We start from the raw sequence: 22,130 nt of genomic DNA on the forward strand, positions 1-22,130 counted from the left end.
GTTTCCGTTAAGGTCAGCGCATGGCACGTCGTTGAGAAAATTTCTTCTTCGGAAGAGGATTTTCCCTCCGAATCAGTATGTGGTGTGGGGGAAGGGTCGGCACCAGGTTGGTGCTCGATGAGATTCCCAATTTGGCTGATGGTACGCCAGACGGCGATTATGATTACCAGGCGGTTCGACTGGTGTGCGCGGATGCAATTCCGTCGGAGGAGGCTGTTCAGTCTTACAAGGGTGTTTCATTTGGAAACCGGCCTTTAACGACGGACGCCCCGCGGCAGGATTTCGGCTTGCCGTTAGCACACGAGGCGCATTAATCTCTTGCGGAGATTGATGCTTTGATTGCGGGTAGCGATTGTATTTTGGGGGCGGTGGTGGAAGAGTTTCCGGCAGCGTTAGCTACCAGGAAACTGTTGTCTGCGGCGAAGGTTTTGTCCACGTCTTCGTATAAGACATTGGGGGCTTCCTTCTTTTCACATCCAGCGGTCGTTTCCGCTAGGGTGAAGACAGGCTGCCACCCAGCTCCTAATGTCAGTGTGCCACTCATGGATTTAGAGACGTTGGAGAGGTTATCTAAACTTCTTTTTCAAGTCAATAACCGGGATCACTACCTGGCGGGACTGAGAGCGACGGGTGAGGTTAAAACCTACTTTCGTAGTCGCTCAGTAAGGGAAACCTTACTTTTTGGGACCAATTTTAACTTGGTCATGGACCAAGAAGTGGCGAAATTCGTCCCTGCTGCTCAGTCCCGAACTGCTCGTAAGCACCAGGCAGCGTCTACTTTTAAGCCTCCACCTGTTAAGAAATCGACTTTTCTTGACCGTTATCAGATCCCTGTGGTGTCTGATTCGGGCATGCAGTCGGGTAATGCCCGTGGTTCATCAAAACAGGGATGTTTTCGGGGGAAGCCGGCACGTTTTCGTGGTTCCGCCCAGGGGTGGGAAGCAGCCGGGATGAGGGTGGGTGGACAATCGACATCTGCTTACGGAGGGGAAGAGTTTCCTCCGGCCATCATTCAGTGTTTATCTCGTACGCTTTCTGCGCATAATTCTAATAGACTTCTTTGTCCGCTGCGGGCTTTGAAATTCTATTTGGAGCGTACTAGAAATCTCCAGCAAAACACTAAGAGACTGTTTATCTCTTTCACACGCCAACCAGGAGACATTACGAAGAATGCTTTGTTGAGATGGATTGCTGCAACCATCAAACTGGCATATGAGAAGGTGGGTGATCATGTTCAGCGGAATTTCTCCGTTCAACCTCATGAGATTCGGGCGATTTCTGCTTCCCTTAATTTCCATGATTCTTTGGACATTTTCAAGGTCATGAGTGCGGGGTTTTGGAAAGGTTGACACACGTTTGACCGGTTTTATTTCTGTGATATGGCTGTTGGTCCGGATGGAACTCGGCGGATTCAATCAGTCAGTGCAGGGCAGCGAATCGTTTCGGTGCGCAGGGCCACGAGTAGGGGGCGACCCTTATTTCGCCCGGTTGCTAGTGGCAGTCTTTCTGGGAGATAGTTCTCCACCTCCTTTTTGCAGAGTGGGGAGTGGATGGTTGACTATCTAGGGCAGTTGAGTGTCTTTTACCATTACTTGGTGTGCGGGTTTCCTCACCTTGTTAACTTGGTTTACTTTTAATTGGGGTTGTAGTTCTTCAATTTAAAAGTCACTTTGACATTTTATACCTCGTGTGATGTGGGTTGCTTTTTCACTGTATCATTACTTGAGACGAACACTACTGGTTGAATGGGTAAGTCCTTGTTTTCTTACCTCCTCCCTTTAATGTTAAATTCTCGTGCTTTAACGGTGTTATATCACGTCTGTTATAGCATTGTTGTTGTGCTAGTACAGTAAGTTGAATAAGACTATTAGAAAATTTGTTTCTAATTTTCATTATTATTCATCTTTACCTAGTACTAGCACAACAACCGTTACCTCCCACCCGCCCTGAGGTAGGTCTTTTTTTATTCAGTCATTCCGGACTTTGAATCGATAACGAGGATATACAGTCTACCCATGCGCGGGTGTAGGTTATACATCCGGCAAGGGGAGATAAATCTGCAGTGGAGGTTATAACTCAGGGTCGTATAGCATTGTTGTTGTGCTAGTACTAGGTAAGTATGAATAATAATGAAAATTAGAGAGAAAAAATATATAATTCTATGAGCAGGATATAATAACATTTATTATTATCTTTTTGCCAGTCAAGGTTACTGTAGGAGATAATATATAATTATAAATGTTCATGTCTTACATTATGTATATATAATCATACACTAATGATCAATGTGTTCTGTAATTACTCCCATGGTCATCTGCATACATTGTACATATCATCAAAATTAGTACACAGAAAACTTAACACAGTAGACCTCGTTACAATGACTACATTTGTCCCTGAGTACTTTGTCATTCTTTAACATATAGAAAAATACTGCTTGATAATAAGTTTCAAAATTACACAAGGTAAAGTCCAAAGGATATTTTGACAAGGTTGTACATGTAACTGCTCAAATTATCAGGAAGTCTGTTAATGAATTATATTTGGGGGGGGGGGGGGGGGGGGGTACTTATTTTTGTGCTTATACCCAATTACGGTTCAAGCACCCTGTGATAGGCACACACCACAGCTATCTGGGCTGTTTGTCCAGGACAGTGAGTTAGTGGTTTGTGAGAGAGAAGTGTGTGTGGTGACCTCACACCTATCCGCTGCGTCGATAAACTCGCTCGGTGTGAGAGCCGGTACCGGGATGTCAACGCAGTACCTACCAGCCTTATGGTTTAACCACTATACCAACCAATACACCGGCCTCGGTGGCGTCGTGGCAGGCCATCGGTCTACAGGCTGCTAGGTACTGGGTTCGGATCCCAGTTGAGCCATGGGATTTTTAATCCAGATACCGACTCCAAACCCTGAGTGAGTGCTCCGCAAAGCTCAATGGGTAGGTGTAAACCACTTGCACCGACCAGTGATCCATAACTGGTTCAACAAAGGCCATGGTTTGTGCTATCCTGCCTGTGGGAAGTGCAAATAAAAAGATCCCTTGCTGCTAATCGGAAGAGTAGCCCATGTAGTGGCGACAGCAGGTTTCCTCTCAAAATCTGTGTGGTCCTTAACCATATGTCTGACGCCATATAACTGTAAATAAAATGTGTTGAGTGTGTCGTTAAATAAAACATTTCTTTCTATACCATCGATGCCGGTAGCATGTTAAAGCAAAGGTGGTGAAGTAACTGTCTACCTGTAGTCCATTATTCTTATTATTTTGAAACAATGTTTATACTTGAAGCCTGTAATAGATGGATTATTTTCTTCGGTTTTGTTCTACGTGTACTTGTAGCTATGTTGATTTGTGATTTTAGACTGAGTTGCTGTCTCCAGCCAGTGTTTGACGTCTTCGTTGTACATGTACTTGTAGCTATGTTGATTTATGATTTTAGACGGAGTTGCTGTCTCCAGCCAGTGTTCGACGTCTCCATGCTACTCTAGTTGTGCCGTTGTTCCTACTGTCGGCATTTGCGATCTTCTTCTTCTTCGGTGGGGAAGAGGTTGGCTCTATCTTCTTTGAAAGACTCGTCACCAAAGGTAGGTTATAAGTTTACTCAGTAAAGTAGATACCTGTGATAGTTGAGATGTATGCTGTGCTAGTCAAGGTGTATGCTGGAACCGTAACTGATGGCAAATGGAACTTCATTGTGAATTGGAGCAGATTGATTCGGTGATAGTCATATTTTCACTGTATTTTATGGTTCCCCCTTGGCGACCAAACCAAAATGATATAAACATGTTATGACTCTGGGGCATTTTTTGTTTCTCTTTTTCATGGAAAGTACTTACCTAACTACATTTATTTTTAATGATATGTAATGCATAGTAATTGAAAAGCAGACAGAAAAATCATTGAAATAATATTAATAATTTGTATATGCATTAAATTAATTAAAATATTGAATTACGTGAAACCTTATAACGTTTTATGTGCAGTTGATTTTTATTTTCAAAATCTTTTTCAAACTTAATTTGTATTTCCGCTTAACATCAACTTTAGAAATTGTTCAAATTAATAACAGCATGCATCAATGAAATACTGTTGTGGGTTTCGTATATAGGAGGACTGCCACTCCAGCTATGACATTGTTAGTAAAGTAGTTTCATCAGGATTATTACATCAAAGCCTCATGGTAGACATAGAATTTACTGTGTGATGTAATACGCAACAGGCACTTATAGATAAGTTCACAGTTTTGCATACACATGCACACAGATGTACACAAACCCATATACTGGTACAATATATGGGAATATTACCATATATAAACATGGCTCCTAAAAATGGTTACTTGGTGCCTAAAAAAAATAGGCACTTAAATTTGTTACTTGGTTCCATAAAAAATAGAAGGTTCCTAGACAAAAAAGTGAACGTAATGACCTGGGTAACCTGCCACTTATGTTAGAGTAAAATGAGGGGGTGCTCTTACTTAAGGGTGAATAACTCAAACATTTTATAGTCAACCTATATTCAATGTGACTGTACGGTAGTTAACAAGTGACTGTACTTGCTAATATACAGTCAAGTAGTCAACTCAATGTTATCCTCTTTTTCACAGAATACATTCTAACATAGAAATTGTATTGAGATATTTGCAAAATTGAATGGTGGTATGCAACCTTAATGAATACTGTATTCATTGTGTATGTGTGTGTATGAATTTTGCCATGCTCATATACCACAGAGGTTTCGAGCATGTCTGTCCTGGGTTCCGTATCTGGATAGCCAGGGGCCCGATCCGGGACAGAATTCCTGTATTCAGTATCTATTATTTGTGGTGTCATATATTTATTATACTTGTGACACTTGGTCCTAGTGTTAGAAATGACCAATCCACTGCTGCAATACAGGTTAATGCTATTTAATAGCAAAATATGTTTTGGATGCTGTTTCTCCCTTATTAGACAAGACAGCCCATACCACTGCCAGTATATGAGTTATAGCACTGGTTGGGATCTGAAATAACTTGTAGGATCGACCGAGTTAGATGATCCTACAACCCAGTACACAGGCCTCTAGATTTAAAAAAAAATTGTTTCTAGTAGTGTATCGGCAAAACTCATCCAACTGAAAGCCTTTTCCCATTATTAGGTAACATAATACCCCATTACCATGCTTACTGAAATAACAGTTTCTGATGGATTTCAGTGATCACAGGATACAATTAAAACGTGTTCCCCATAACATTTGAAATGCTGAGTGCATATCATGCAAGCACTCTTATCATGCAATTATTTTAAAAAAAATTAATAGATTATTGCTGTGGATGCAGTTTATTAAAGAAATGATTACTTAATATTTTACATGTCAAGCAATCAATCATTGAGTTGCATTCTCATTGCACTCAGTGTTCCAAAACTGGTGTAACAAAGGTTGTGGTATGTATTATCCTGTCTGTGGGATGGTGCATATAAAAGATCCCTTACTGCTAATTAATCGAAAAGAGTAGCCCCTGGAGTGGTGACAGCAGGTTTTCTCTTATTTATCTTTGTGGTTCTTTACCATATATCTGATACCATATTACTGTAATAATAAATATGTTAAGTGTGTCATTAAAAAAACACATTTCTTCTTCATTGAATTGTGTCCAGCATTATATATAATTTGTTACAGAAATTGTTGATTTAATCGTTAACTTTCAAACAAGCACACTTCTGCTAAACTGTGTCTTGTTTATTAAAGTCACAAACCCTAGTTTATACTTATTAAAAGTCTCACTAAGTTTGGTTAATCTACAAACCTGTAAGACATCTGGATAAAGTTACAATAAAGTGAAATGAGTCTGTGATGTTGAATTGTTAAAAATGTATTTCAGGGTATTGCAAGCATCAGTATGTCACAGAAACACTGTGATATTTTTAACAATAAAATGTAAGTAACTTGTAATGTAAATTAACCAGAATGGCTCTTGTGTTTAAAAACTAGGGTCTTTCACTTTAAGAGTAGTACTAAACTGTTGAACTGCGTAGTAGATATTATTCATCAGTGAAATGGTTGATTAATGAGAAATCATCAAATTAGAGCTGTGTATAAAGTCTTTGCCCATAGACCATAATGATGCTAATGAATGAACATAGTCATTGAAAATTACACCATTAATGATGGAGATCCAATTATTGAAAAGCAGCATGGCCGATTTTGAAGCACTGCTGTTTCGCAACAGATATTTTGATATCATGTTTGGTGTTTGGCAAGTTTGTATTTTATGTACTATAGTGATGTGTAATGTTGTTTTTGTAAAGTTCTGTATGTCAAATGTGACTTGCAATGTTAAGCAACTGGACTATAATGTTTATTTGTTTTATGGTTTTAACACTTAAAGGGACATGCCTGAGTTTGCTGCATTGTAAGATGTTTCCGACTAATAAAATATTTCTATGATTAAACTTACATACCGGTATTAAATATATTTTCTTGTTTAGAATATCAGTGTCTGTATATGCAATGTGTTTCTGGTCATTTTAATATTTGTAAAAAAGCCAAACTGGACTTTGTCTTGAAATAATTTTGTATACATGTACGAAAAAAATATATTTGAGGAAATAGTTTGTTTAACGTGGTCTCTTATTTCAGCACAGACTGAACTGAAAAGTTAATGGCTTAATAATCTAGGATGGTATTATTTTCAAAAAAAATGTCATTGTTACCGTGCAAACAATTACATTACAGTCATGCAGGAAAGTAGTGAATTAGTTGTGCTAATCAGTAGGTTATTTAATGACTACTGACTAATGTTCCTCATCTAGAATGACATTTTCAGAAGTCATACTGTCAGGAATTAAAGGGAATATTCTGAGTTTTCAAGACTTCCGTTTGTTCCCCTAACAAAATAAGCACACATCCTGCTTTTTTCTTGGGGGTTTTAAACACAATCTTAACATAATATGTTTTAAATGTAAAGCATTATATGGATAAATACATTTGGAATAATTTAGTCAAATCGTTTAAAATTTTATTTGGCCAGTGGAAAACATTATAAATTTGTACTTTCAAAATTATTTTATACAAAAATCGATATTGCCTCCCCCATGTGCTCAAGGATGAACATTTATGGTTTTTTCTTTTGTCTTACTCAAAATAAAGATAAAAACATGGGTTGTGACCCCCCATAAGATATTGTGTCCCCACCCCCTCCAGATGTCATTCCTACTGGCCTTAGAGAAAGAAAGAAAGAAATGTTTTATTTAACGACGCACTAAACACATTTTATTTATGGTTATATGGCCTCAGATATATGGTTACAGACCACACAGATTTTGAGAGAAAACCCGCTGTCGCCACTACATGGGCTACTCTTCCGATTAGCAGCAAGGGATCTTTTATTTGCGCTTCCCACAGGCAGGATAGCACAAACCGTGGCCTTTGTTGAACCAGTTATGGATCATTGGTCGGTGCAAGTGGTTTACACCTACCCAATGAGCCTTGCGGAACACTCACTCAGGGTTTGGAGTCGGTATCTGGATTAAAAATCCCATGCCTCGACTGGGATCCGAACCCAGTACCTACCAGCCTGTAGACCGATGGCCTGCCACGACGCCACCAAGGCCGGTCTACTGGCCTTAGAGATACCGATATTCATATTTCAAGCAAGAAAATGTAAGTAAATTGTAGTTTAAATTTTTTTTTTTTTAAATTATTTGCCCAAAACCTTTTAAAATGGCTACTTTGTAAGTAAATATTAAATACATAGTTTTCACTTAATGTGCTGAAACTTTTAAAGCTTGTTATGGATAATAACGTTTGTAGGTAGGTAAAATGTCTTTGAATTATTATTTTTAAAAGTAAATTTATGCATTTAACTTCTCTTTTATTTGTTCAGTTGGGGGCGAGACATAGCCCAGTGGTAAAGTGCTTGCTCGATGCACAGTAGGTCTGGGATCGATCCCCGTCAGTGGGCCCATTGTGTTCCAGCCAGTGCACCATGACTGTTATATCAAAGGTCATGGTATGTACTACCCTGTCTGTGGGATGGTTCATATAAAAGATCCCTTGCTGCTAATCAAAAAGTGTAGCCCATGAAGTGGCAACAGTGGACCCATTGTGCTATTTCTCGTTCCAGCCAGTGCACCATGACTGGTATATAAAATGTCATGGTATGTACTACCCTGTCTGTGGGATGGTGCATATAAAAGATTCCTTGCTGCTAATCAAAAAGAATAGCCCATGAAGTGGCAACAGTGGGTTTCCTCTCTCAATATCTGTGTGGTCCTTAACCATATGTCTTACACTATATAACCGTAAATAAAATGTGTTGAGTACATCGTTCAGTTGGTCCTTAATGCATGTTTGAATGTTAAAATCAAAATTAATGTTCATCAGTCAAGTGTTATTGGTCAGACCAGAGGGCTCTAGAGCTCCCATGACCCCCACCCACCCACCCCCACCCCCGAAATGCTTTTTTGAAATGTTTCTCATTTTAAAATTCTTTAAATTATCCATAAAATATAGTAGATCGATTCACGACCGGTTGTCTAGAAACTGTCCACAGTGCTGAGCTTGTACAATCTGCCCCATAAACAGTTTTTCCTGCTTTAATATTAAAAACATGGGATGATGAGGCTGTTGCTTGACACAACAAAATGAAGAGCTTAAAATTACGACCGTGTAAAACAATAAAACAGTATGCTTACTGTTATTAATATATTAACTTAAGTTTTAATTTTGGTTAAACCTTCGTGTAATCACATATATTTAATAATTAAAATGTCCAAGCAATTATAGTCAACTGACCTGAATAAAGTCGGTCTAAATCTTTATCGCCATAAGCACTTTAATAAATTTCCATTCAAAGGGGAACGACGGTCTGGCATACAGATATAATTCATAAACAGTTGTAAATTTTTATCACACAAAATGTTCCAAACAGAACAGTAGTATACAACAATGCTAAATTGCCCTGAAAACATGTCTGAGCATCATTATTTGAAATTTTTAGGGAAGCATGACAGCTGAAACACACACACCCCTTTAAAAAAATAAAAATAATAATAATCCTATCAGGAAATCAGCTCACTTGTTTTTTTTTATCCCCGCCCCCATTACAAAATTTTATATCAACCCCTGAATTATTCCATTAAAAAGCTATTTCTGGCCATCTATTTGGCCTAAAACATGGTTTCATTCTTTATTAATTTAGAAGGATTTTGCCAAGTCATTACCTTGTTCCTTTGATTCCTTCATAATGATTTGGTCTCAGGTTCTCTACGTTCTACAAAGTAACATGAATACATGTACACGAACAGTGAAATCAATAAGAAGGAAACAATGGTTTGTTTAATGACATCTTGTTGCTTTGTTTATTCAATGGCTGTCATTGTACTGGGTATCAGATGTGGTAACGGGGACCCAAATTGATCTAGTATGTTTGGAGACCAAAATACTTCCATATAACAGCATGGTATCTTTTATAGGCACTTTCCAACAAATGATGTTAAGTTCACAAAATATCAGGCCTACATTTTGAGTGGGAATCCGTGAATCTGATTCTTATATAATTATATAAATCATGAGAATCGATTTAAATTCCTATAATGTTAATCTTCAAAACACAAAAGTATTACGTCCAACAACCAATGATAAGGAAATATCTGTTAGCAAATACAAATTCTATGGCCATTATCACATTATTTATTATCATCATCAAAGTATGATTTAATACATGAAAAAAGTAAATGGATTCTCTTGAATTCCTTTTATATAAAGTTGTTAAAAGATGAAGAAGAAAGGTGTTTCAATTTATAACAGTATTGCTTCATTAATCTATATAAGACCTCATTCTTAATGGGTAAACATATAATCAATGTTTTTAGGTCAGGCCATATTTTGACTTATAAACATTTTTATTTTTATTATTATTATTATTATTATTATCATTATTATTATACCATTTTCCTTTTGTAATATTTTTCTAGATTTTGTTTTTCCACTCGGTGACACAGATTTTTTTTACCGTTACAAGTCAGTCATAACATGAGAGTTGCAAGCTAAAAGTCCATCAGAAATCCTTCACTTCAATTACTGCCTAGCTGTCGACGCTATGGTCATCTATATGTAACATGATCTTAGCATTTTAATCTTATGCAATAAGTGATTTGTACTGAACATGAACTAAAATTGTAGCTGATTAGAGGAACAAACATAAGTTCTTTAACAAAATGTAGCTAGCAGTCAAGCAGTCATAATAAAATGGGACAATTTGCACTAATAAATAACAATTTAACTTGTTTTTTCTTCTTTTTTTTTCTTCTTTTTTTTTTAAAATTTTTTATTGGCAGAGGTACAGTTTATAAAACATAAATTACAAAAAACAAGAAAAAAGAACAATACAGTATACACACAGCACATAATTAAATACAAACAATAATTGAAAAAAAAAGAGGTAAAAAAGTATGTACATCTGATGCATTCCCAGTCTGGAGCTCCTCACGGTAAGACGTGTTTGTTTCGCTTGTGCACACTGTACGTGCTTTCGCAGCTCAACTTGGGGATTCTTCACTTCGTTGTTTTTGTCAGCAAAGTGAAGTTTTCTACTGGGATGTATGCGGCCATTGGAACTGATTGATCGCTGGAACGCTTCTTGTTTCAACAGTCTGCACCACCAGGTTGGATTCTTTTTTAGCGAGATTCCTTGCCTCCACGTCATTTCTCCGTCTATGTTGACTTGTTTTTTCGTGACTCATATGACGGCCATTCTGCAGAACGCCACGTTTGTTCGCGTTTATTCTCTACATGTCCGAGTCTGTCCTAACAGCACTGGAAGATTGACCGCCCTACTCTAAGAAGAAATAGGAAGCGGGGTCGGCCCCTACTATTCTTTTCTAGACTTTACTTTGTTTTATTGTGATACCATCTCGTATCCTCCAGAGTCGGGCCCGTCCGCACCACTATACCAACCCATGACGACTGGACTAACCCTAGTCGGATTCTCTCTCTCGTTCAGACGGATCCGGATTCTCAAGATCTGTATTTCAGCACAGCACAACACCTTCAACATCTATTGACTGTCAATCTAGGGGTTTTCTTAACGGGATGCAACCCATCTCGTCCCTATAAGCTGTGCACCCTAACAGCCTTAACGAGGCCACTCACGTGGACATATAGATCAGACTTTAAACTTTTAGACCTTCGTTCAAAAGTTGATGTCGAAATTACTTAATTTTTAAAAATATTATTAAATAGTCCGATCCTCTCTTATTTCTCTTATTTATTTTTGGACTGTCCTTCGAAAATGCTCCAAATTATATAAATATTCGACCGAGCAGTCAATTCTTTTTCTTTTTGGCTTTTTTCTTTTTTTTAATTCTATTAACTTTTTTACTAATTGCTATTTTTAAAATTCTGCCCATTTTCAACAATACGCCCTCCCCCACCCCCATCCCGAGTCAGGCCACCGATCTTATCTAAAAAAAATTTGACCACCCAATCTAATTTAGCAACTAAATTTAATAAGTAGAATTTTTTTTATTAATTATATTAATTAGAGATGTGCATAAAAATTTTAAAGGCCCCCTATTTAATTTTTGGATGTAAATTTCAAAATTGTCTGCTTAATTTTTTTCTGTCCCGGGACAAGCCCCTGGCTATCCAGAGACAGGCCCCAGGACTGACATGCTCGAAACTCTAGTGGTATATAAGCATGTAAAAATTATTCGCACTCACACTACATCTGATGTTTCAGGGAGGTATAATATGTAATTAAACACATGGGCTATTTCACAGCAGATCTCCTATTTACACGACTTCTATATTTGCATAAATATATTATTATTATAGATGCATTAAAAACCAGTTGATTAAATCAACCTTCATAAAAAAAAAAAAAAACGGAAAAGAAGAATATTTATTCACTGGCTTCTAATACCGCGACAAATAGGCACCATTTTTTAATATGGTCATCCGGCCCCTTGCAAATTTATTTGTGATATTATTTTTTCTGTCATATAATAATCCTTTAACATGGCTAGAAGACGAGGAAACGATAGTGAGATATTTGTTACACAAGCATTATATATATATATATATATATATATATATATATATATATATATATATATATATATATATATATATATATATATATATATATATATATATATATATATATATATATATTGTTTTGTTATTAAAATTAAATGATTAAGTATTTTTTGTCCTGTTTGTATACTAAATATTATTTTTCTATCGTTTATAATTGTACGGCATCCAATGACGTAAAAAATCCAAGATTCCAAATTTCGCCACAAAGAAGTCACTTTTGAACATTTTACGAAAAGGTGCATTATCGTTTCCTCGTCCTCATTACAGAAAGTACAAAGTGCATCGTCCCGAATCCCTAACCTACATAGAAAGATATTGGTTGCTATTATTCTGTTAAGAATTTTATATTGAAAATCTATAAGTGCGCTTTGTTTAGTACATACTCTGGGTGTTGAATATACCTTTTTCCATATTAACAGGGAGTTATCATCGTTATTATCGCAGACCAGCGGATTTGTGATGTTGGCATTTCTACATTCATAGAAAGTATATTATAATATACACCACAACCTTTACTAATTTTTGTCATTAAATATATACTCTTCAAAAGAAGAAACGCAAAACCACATTGTCGTAACATTTGGAGAATTGATTTAATTATTGAATGGTGAGTCCGATAATTACCAAATGTTGCAGGATTGTTCACAATTCACTCTAGTCCATTGTGAGTAAGTGATAGGACACACCACCAAGGTCAAGGTCATCTGGAGTCAATACCGGGTGTGGCCTCCGCGTGTGTTGACAACTGCCTGGCACCGCCTGCCCATTGAAGCAACCAGAGTACGGATGACGTCCCGGGGGATGGTGGCCCACTCGGCCTGCAAGGCTGCTGCCAGCTCGGGCAGGGTCTGGGGCTGTGGTTGTCGCTGTCGGAGGCGTCGGTCCAACTCGTCCCATAGATGCTCAATTGGGTTCAAATCCGGTAATATCGATGGCCAAGGAAGGACATTAATGTTGTTGTTCTGTAGGAAAGCCGTTGTGAGACGTGCTGTGTGAGGCCTGGCGTTGTCATGTTGGAACACTGCGTTGGCGTTGGCCATAACTGGAACGATGTGTGGCCGGAGGATCTGGTCAATGTAGCCCTGTGCATTCAGGTTGCCCTGCACGTGGACCAGGTCAGTTCTGCCAGTGTGTGAGATGGCTGCCCACACCATGACACTACCCCCGCCGAATCTGTCCACTTCCTGCACGCAGTTTTCCGCATAACGTTCACCACGACGCCTATACACGCGACATCTTCCATCATGACGTCGGAGCAGAAATCGGGACTCGTCACTGAACCACACCTGTCTCCATCGCCGTTGAGGCCGTTGTCGATGAATCTGGCACCACTGCAGTCGGAGTCGACGGTGTTGTGGTGTTAAGATGACACCTCGAACTGGACGTCTGGCACGAATTCCTACCTCACGTAGGCGGTTCCGTATGGTCTGGTCGGATATCCTGCGCAAACCTGGTATTGCTGCGGCTGTGGAGGTGGCAGTAGTCAATCGTTCCCGAAGGTGGCGTACCCGGATGTAGCGGTCCTGCCCGGGGGTAGTGACCCGTGGTCGACCGGATCTAGGGAGGTCACGTGTTGATCCATGTTGCTGGTAACGGTCCCACAGTCTGGAGATGGTGCTTGGGGACACATGGAATGCCCTGGCAACGGCCGTTCTGGATTCGCCTGCGTCTAGTCGGCCGATGGCATTGTTTCTCTGCGGTTCACTGAGACGTGGCATGTCCTGGATTGTCAACTGTCGGCCAGATACAGAGGCCAGGCAAGCGAACACCCTGCACTTTTATACTGTCGGTGTTCATGTTGCATGTGCAGACAACGCACGTGCAGTGGTGACATGGTTTGCACGTGGCTGCGTTTTTGCGAATATTCACATTTTGAAACTTTATTTTACAGCAGCTGCGTTTTATCGAATGTAACCGTGGGAATGTGTTTGGGACATGCAATGACCTTATATTCACAAAGCATGAACCGGTAGGAAACATAAAATCGGAGTTATAACCCATTTGTACCCTTTTGCGTTTCTTTTTTTGAAGAGTATATATACGTTGGACACAAAGTATTATATAAATTTATCTGTCCTTGTAATTTTTGGACAATGCTTTTCCAATTTTCTGGGATACTATGAATTACATTTTCGTAATCTAAAAAGGTTCCTTGTATGTTATATTTTTGTTTTTAACTCTGCAAAAGGAATGATGTATCCTGTTTCAGATAAAATATCTCTGATATGTGTTATACCGTTATTATACCAATTGCGGATAAATAATGACCTGTTTTTAAAATGAGTGTTGTACCATATCGGCTCATTTACATATTTCGTCACAAGTTTCAGTTTCTGTTTTTTGCACAAGATCTTTCCATGCATTCAATACATCATTCCAAAAAGGATTTTAAAACTTTTTATTTAAATATTCACCAAAGGGGATCGATCCTAAACCGACCGTGCATCAAGCGAGCACTCTACCACTGGGCTACGTCCCGCCTCCATAATGTAAGATTAGTTAAATATTAGAAGTTAGATGTACCATAGTATAATGGGTGGTGTAGCATTGTCCAACCTCAGATGTACCATAGTATAATGGGTGGTGTACCATAGTATAATGGGTGGTGTATCATTGTCCAACCTCAGATGGACCATAGTATAATGGGTGGTGTAGCATTGTCCAACCTCAGATGCACCATAGTATAATGGGTGGTGTAGCATTGTCCAACCTCAGATGGACCATAGTATAATGGGTGGTGTAGCATTGTCCAACCTCAGGTGCACCATAGTATAATGGGTGGTGTAGCATTGTCCAACCTCAGGTGCACCATAGTATAATGGGTGGTGTAGCATTGTCCAACTTCAGATGGGTGGTGTAGCATAGTCCAACCTCAGATGCACCATAGTATAATGGGTGGTGTAGCATTGTCCAACCTCAGGTGCACCATGGTATAATGGGTGGTGTAGCGTTGTCCAACCTCAGGTGCACCATGGTATAATGGGTGGTGTAGCGTTGTCCAACCTCAGATGCACCATGGTATAATGGGTGGTGTAGCGTTGTCCAACCTCAGGTGTACCATGGTATAATGGGTGGTGTAGCGTTGTCCAACCTCAGATGTACCATGGTATAATGGGTGGTGTAGCGTTGTCCAACCTCAGGTGTACCATGGTATAATGGGTGGTGTAGCGTTGTCCAACCTCAGGTGTACCATGGTATAATGGGTGGTGTAGCGTTGTCCAACCTCAGGTGTACCATGGTATAATGGGTGGTGTAGCGTTGTCCAACCTCAGGTGTACCATGGTATAATGGGTGGTGTAGCGTTGTCCAACCTCAGATGTACCATGGTATAATGGGTGGTGTAGCGTTGTCCAACCTCAGGTGTACCATGGTATAATGGGTGGTGTAGCATTGTCCAACCTCAGATGTACCATGGTATAATGGGTGGTGTAGCGTTGTCCAACCTCAGATGTACCATGGTATAATGGGTGGTGTAGCATTGTCCAACCTCAGGTGTACCATGGTATAATGGGTGGTGTAACATTGTCCAACCTCAGTCTATTGGTATAGAATTCACTGGATGATGTTACACTGTCCAGGATTTGGCTCTCTGGTAGAGTGACTGAACTGAACTGAACTTCATTTACTCTCAGGCCGTATTCTACGGCCACCTTACATTTGTCTCGTAAAATACCATTTCTGGACAACATATATTCTGTCTATTAGAAATCTGTGTACAATGTGATGGCTATTTTAGTCCAAGCCTGTTTAAATATTTATAAAAACTATTAGTGCCTTCAACCTGTCTGTTAAGAATTCATAAGAATTGATTTTGCAGAACTAATCAGCTAATATATTTAACCATACATATAGTATTTAATCAACAGATTTAATTGTGTTGACAGCAGTGGTATTTAAATTTACCCAAAATATCAATATTATTATGGTGAAATATATTAACATATTGTAACTGTAACATATTATCCCTGTTATATTATGAAGAACACAAATGTGGGATTTACCTCAGTCATTAGGACAGGTGCTTGGATTGTAGGGTCAAACCTCTTCGGTGGACCCACTGACGTTTTTACCAATCCAATCAAAGAAAGTTTGTTTTGTTTAACCCGACACAAGTGTCTCAAGCGAGCACTCAACTGACTGAGCTAAATCCCTCCCTCAACCCAATCGCTGCTTCCCAATTGGTACAGCAAAGGCTGTGGTATGTGCTGTCCAGTCTGTGGGAAAGTGCAGACCTCACCATTTAAATAGCACTACAAAAGGGATTAAATATCGATGCCCAATTTGGTAATACATGTACAGTGTATCTTAAATGGCTCCTCGTAATCTAAGTTAGGGAAGTATTTGTGGCAAGGTTTGAAAGAGCATATAAAAGATCCCTTGCTACAAATGAAAAAGTATACGTTTTCTCTGAAGACTACGTGCAGGACTTCTAGAATTTTTATAAAATCCACTAGTCATGGGATCCATGATTTTAAAAATTTACTATCCATGATTAAAAATTCACTAGCCCTACTTTACTTTAAGTTAATACAATTTTACTAAATAATAGTAATAATCAGATGTATGTCACCTAAAGAGTAAGATAGAGCTTAAAAACACTAACATTGGGGTTGGGGTGGGGGCAGAATATTCATATTTACAAAATAAACTTAACTGCAACATTTGACTTCTTTTTTTCACTAGCCGTCAGGCATGGCAATAGTAGTTATTTACTAGCCCAACATTGAATATCACTAGCCATGGGAGTGGGGCTACCATAATCTAGAAGCCCTGGTGTTAGAATTAACAAATGTTTGAAATCCGTGAGGTGATGATTAATTAATCAATGAGCTTGTCTGTGAGTTTAGTCCTCTGTCATGTTTTCTATGCATTTCTTTGTGAATCATTTAATAGATTTGTTCAAACATCATAATACAAAACCTCTATTGAAAGAGAATGAGATTGTTATAAATATTTCATTGGTCATTAGCCAGATTTAAAAGGTTTAAGGAAATTATAGTTCAAATATACCATTGGGAATCAGTAACCTTTTAAGTGATTAACTGGGTTACCTAAAAATACAGTTTTTTTAACATTTTGACAAATCAATAAATATACTTTGGTAACATGAAAATATACAACTGTAATCATTTTGTTTTTTCTTTCTTTCTTACAATATAAGGGTGGGACATGGCCCAGTGGTAGAGCGCTATCTTGATGCGTGGTCGGTGTGAGATCAATCCCTGTCGGTGGGTCCTTTGGACTATTTCTCGCTCCAGCCAGTGAACCACGACTGGTATATCAAAGGCTGTGGTATGTGCTATCCTGTCTGGGATGGTGCATATAAAAGATCCCTTGCTACTAATGGAAAAATGTGTCAAAATGACCATATGTTTGACATCCAATAGCCGATGATTAGTAAATAAATGCTCTAGTGGTGTTGTTAAACTAATAATTTTGTTTACAATATAAAAACTGAAAAGGTGAACAAATAAAAACTACATACATATCTGGGCTTAAATTTTGCTTTGAAGTCTGAATGACATTGTTAACAACTACAATAAATTACTCTTCTACCTTTAAAGTAGAAGTTTATGTGGTTGTTAAAAATGTGATTCAGACTTTAGTTTAGGAATTGCTTGCATGTGTTGTTCTTTTTTCAAGTTTGAAAATACACCTGAGTTGTTTGACATGTCTGTGAATAAAGGAAATGTTTTATTTAACGACACTCAACACATTTTATTTACGGTTATATGGTGTCGGACATATGGTTAAGGACCACACAGATATTGAGAGAGGAAACCCGCTGTCACCACTTCATTGGCTATTCTTTTCGATTAGCAGCAAGGGACCTTTTATATGCACCATCCCACAGACAGGATAATACATACCACGACCTTTGTTAAACCAGTTGTGGAGCACTGGCTGGAATGAGAAATAGCCCAATGGGTCCACCAACGGGGATCGATCCTAGACCGACTGTGCATCAAGCGAATGCTGTACCACTGGGCTATGTCCCGCTCCTGACTGAATGGTTTGGTATCACGTAGAGTGGTTGGTTGATTGTAATTGTGTTCACAGTTGATTGTAATTGTGTTCACAGTTGATTGTAATTGTGTTCACAGTTGATTGTAATTGTGTTAAGAGTTGATTGTAATTGTGTTAAGAAGCTCTTCACTATACATGAGTTTGGCCTCGACTAGTTCACATGGTTCAGGTTGATTATTGAATTGTGTTTTTCTGGATGTGATGTGAGTCAGTGGGTCAATAGAAAACACCTCGACAGATATTATCAATGTGATATCGATTGTCGCTTTGTAATCAATCATTGTCAGAAAATGCTATCTGGTTTCAGTAAATAAATGTATAACCCATATAGTAAAGTATGGTGAGGGGGTTAAGCGAAATATCTATGGAGCATTGGTTTGCACAATAAAAACAATATTTGCTTTAAGATTCTTATCAAATTGTTTTTAGTATATGTAAATGGCAGTGTGATATTTGTGATGCATAGTCTATAGGCATCCAAAAGCTGATGATTAATAAATCAACATGCTCTAGTGATGTTGTTAAACAAAAGAAATTAACTTTTTTTATTGCACTGTTAATGCAATAACAAAAGAAATTAACTTTTTTTATTGCACTGTTAATGCAATTTGTTACGCAGTTATGCTAGAATAGATACAGTATAATCAATACTATCTGTGGTACATTTGTTACTGTGTGGGAGCAGTAGTTACAAGTAATTGTCTTTAAATAATTAAAGGATATTAGTTTTAAATGATTAGTCTAACCCAGTATCCCTTAATTAAAGGATATTGGCTTTAAATAATGAAAGATCACTGGCTTGCACAAATAATAATATATTTGGCTTAGGATATTGGCTTTAAATAATAAAAGGATATTTGCTTTTGCTAAAAATAATTTAAGATTATTACCTAGAAATAATTAAAGGCTTTTCGTTTTGAATAATTAGGAATTACCATTTTGGAGAAGAAAGTAGGTCTGAAAAATGAATTACAATATAATATATTGCATCTTCGCAAGTCACGGTACCATTCCACATGGTATACTGCAGTTCATACCTTGGCATTGAAATATGTAACAATCTACATGATTAGCCCACATTTTCCTACAGGGAACCAATGAAATGAGACGCACTCAACACATTTTATTTACGGTTATATGGTGTCTGACATATGGTTAAGGTAGTACTAAACCAAATAACTTCCGGCTGGGTCAAAGTTCGAGGTGCACCCAACTTTTGATAGAGAAGTGAATACCACAAGTCCTGTGATTGGTTATAAATGTGAGTGTGTTGGTTGTAAAAAATAATAGTTTCATCTATGTAAATAAAAATTGCAATTTTATTTCATCTAGTACCAATGTGTCAAGTAGCCTTGTACTTGAAACATGTATGGGGTACCTGTAAAAAAAAGTACTCGAATTTTGTGCGAAACTAGGGTAGTCATAGACGTTACCCGTTATCTCAGAAACGAGCAGCTTGACCCCCATTTTTTTCTGATTCACTTTAAGTGTAAGGGGTGGTAGTATTTATATCCGTGGCGTTTATGTCGGTTGACATGTTGCAGGTAGGAGTTTTAGCCACATATGTTACTATTGTCGTCTATGGGATTTGATATGGTAGTATACACCCTATAGCACATATTCAGTGCATAATAAAAAATATTATGATTTTGACATTTTATTTAATTAAACTATACTGGTTGATTAATTAGCCATCACTCGATCATGCAAGTTCACAATGACCTTGACCTTGACAATAATCTCTGTACATGGCTCTGAATGGAGTTTGAATCAAAGTTAGCACTGAAGAAAAGTTGGTTTTTGCCTATAATTCATACTGTAAAGATTTCAATAATTTCTTTTTACATGGTATTTGACTTGACATATACAACTGCTCTTAAATATGGTATTATATATAGGCAACCTGAACTAAGCTTTTAATAGCAATTTATTTTTATATTAAAAATAGCATGTGCCAATAGTGGGTTAATGTCTTTAGTTTCCATTAACATTGTTAATTTTTTAGGTATGAAATTCTGAAAACTCAAATTTGTAAAGAAGTTGATTTTTATTGTCATTTTGACATATTTATAGGGTGCTAAGTTATATTTTAGACAAATTTGTAGTTTTATGCAAAATTTAAAGTAAATTTGAAGAAAAACTTTACCAAAAACATAATTAAATTTGTTGTCACTATTGTGCCTTCTGTTCTTATTTGTACATAACAATAAGGTTGTTAAACATATACTTAGATCTCCAGATCATTTTTGTTTCTTAATAATCACTTAGTTAGCTCTCATGAAAAGCATTTTGAGTTTATACTAGATTCAGAACCAATTTTTTCAGATTTGATTATCTGCCTTGGATTAAGTTGATAATTTATTTTATTGTTCAAGCTGTATTACCTAATGTTACTAGCTAAATAAAATGCTGGATTACAGATTGTAGGAATACATCTAATGTACATATTGTATTCATCCGGATTAGAAAATAATGCAAGAAAATAGATGTTTGGGTAATTTTGTCATTTAAAAATAGGGTTTTTTCAGTAATTAATCAAAAATAAATGTGTTAAAGCTGCATGATTATTCCAGATATCACAACTATTAAAACCTCCAACTACAGTAGGCTATAAATAAAATATAGTCAGGAATGTTGGTGGCTGCCAATAGTTTTGATGGTTCATTATGAAAATCAGCATGGCCGATGGATTTGAAATTCCCACACCTGGTAACTTGAAGACACCCACACCCAGCATACAGGATTTCCTCCCAACACTAATGTTCAGGACATTAAGTCATTACTTCATACAGGTACAGTCATGTTTGTGTTTCCTTCCTCAGACAGTGTATTTTTTTAATACTGATATTTCTTTGATGTGCCTGTTAAGGTCTTCATAATCTAGGGGTCAATCAAGTGCATGTGTTTTAATGGAATTCTTTAAAGGGGTAGAGGTACTCTGACTATCTTTGTTGTCTTTACATATATACCTGAGTACACACACCCAACTGAAAGTAAATATCTTCAGGAGTTTTATTTTAAAACATTTTGTTGTTTAATATGACATATTGTATTTGTACAAAACTATATGCAATATATACTAGTATGCTTTTTGAGGTGTACATTATATTAGGTTGCACTGTAGAAACAACAATTTCAGTGAGGTTGTCAGTTTATGTCAGAATACACCAGATCCTGGTTGTCATAAAGACACATAGCTGGACACTTTTTGAAAAATGTATGTTATCAGTATAGGTAGTACTAAACCAAATAACTTCCGGCTGGGTCAAAGTTCGAGGTGCACCCAACTTTTGATAGAGAAGTGAACACCACAAGTCCTGTGATTGGTTATAAATGTGAGTGTGTTGGTTGTAAAAAATAATAGTTTCATCTGGGTAAAAAAAAATGTGCAATTTTATTTTATCTAGTACCAATGTGTCAAGTAGCCTTGAGCTTGAAACATGTATGGGGTACCTGTAAAAAAAAGTACTCGAATTTTGTGCGAAACTAGGGTAGTCATAGACGCTACCCGTTATCTCAGAAACGAGCAGCTTGACCCCCCATTTTTTTCTGATTCACTTTAAGTGTAAGGGGTGGTAGTATTTATATCCGTGGCGTTTATGTCGGTTGATACGTTGCAGGTAGGAGTTTTAGCCACATATGTTACTATTGTCGTCTATGGGATTTGATTTGGTAGTATACACCCTTAAGGACCACACACATATAGAAAGAGGAAACCACTTTCATGTGCTACTCTTTTCGATTATATGCACCATCCCACAGACAGGATAGTACATACTATGGCCTTCATTACACCAGTTGTCAAAATATGAAATGCTCTATTCTGTACGGAATGGTACTGTGGCTTGCAAAGATGAATTTATTGTGATATGTGGACTAGAGTTTGCGAAAGAAATCCTGCAGTTGCCACATAGGATCCTTCCAAATACATAGAGCAAGGGTTTCTGATAGAGGGTAAAACGGGTATAGTGCCATACCCAACTATTTTTTTTTTTACAAAATTAATTACACTTATCAT

The 22,130-nt window shown here is 37.5% G+C and overlaps 1 protein-coding gene across 1 annotated transcript in view; it reads left to right on the forward strand.

Moving 5' to 3' along the window:
* The window catches only part of LOC121371403 (protein-cysteine N-palmitoyltransferase HHAT-like), a 59,722-nt gene that overhangs the window by 28,107 nt on the left and 9,485 nt on the right, over window positions 1-22,130 (forward strand). The window contains exon 10 of the mRNA XM_041497273.1: window positions 3,441-3,585. Within this exon, the coding sequence (XP_041353207.1) occupies window positions 3,441-3,585 (145 nt within the window). The remainder of the gene's footprint in view (window positions 1-3,440; window positions 3,586-22,130) is intronic.

The sequence above is a fragment of the Gigantopelta aegis genome, chromosome 4 (assembly GCF_016097555.1).
Source record: "Gigantopelta aegis isolate Gae_Host chromosome 4, Gae_host_genome, whole genome shotgun sequence".
Taxonomy (NCBI): domain Eukaryota; kingdom Metazoa; phylum Mollusca; class Gastropoda; order Neomphalida; family Peltospiridae; genus Gigantopelta; species Gigantopelta aegis.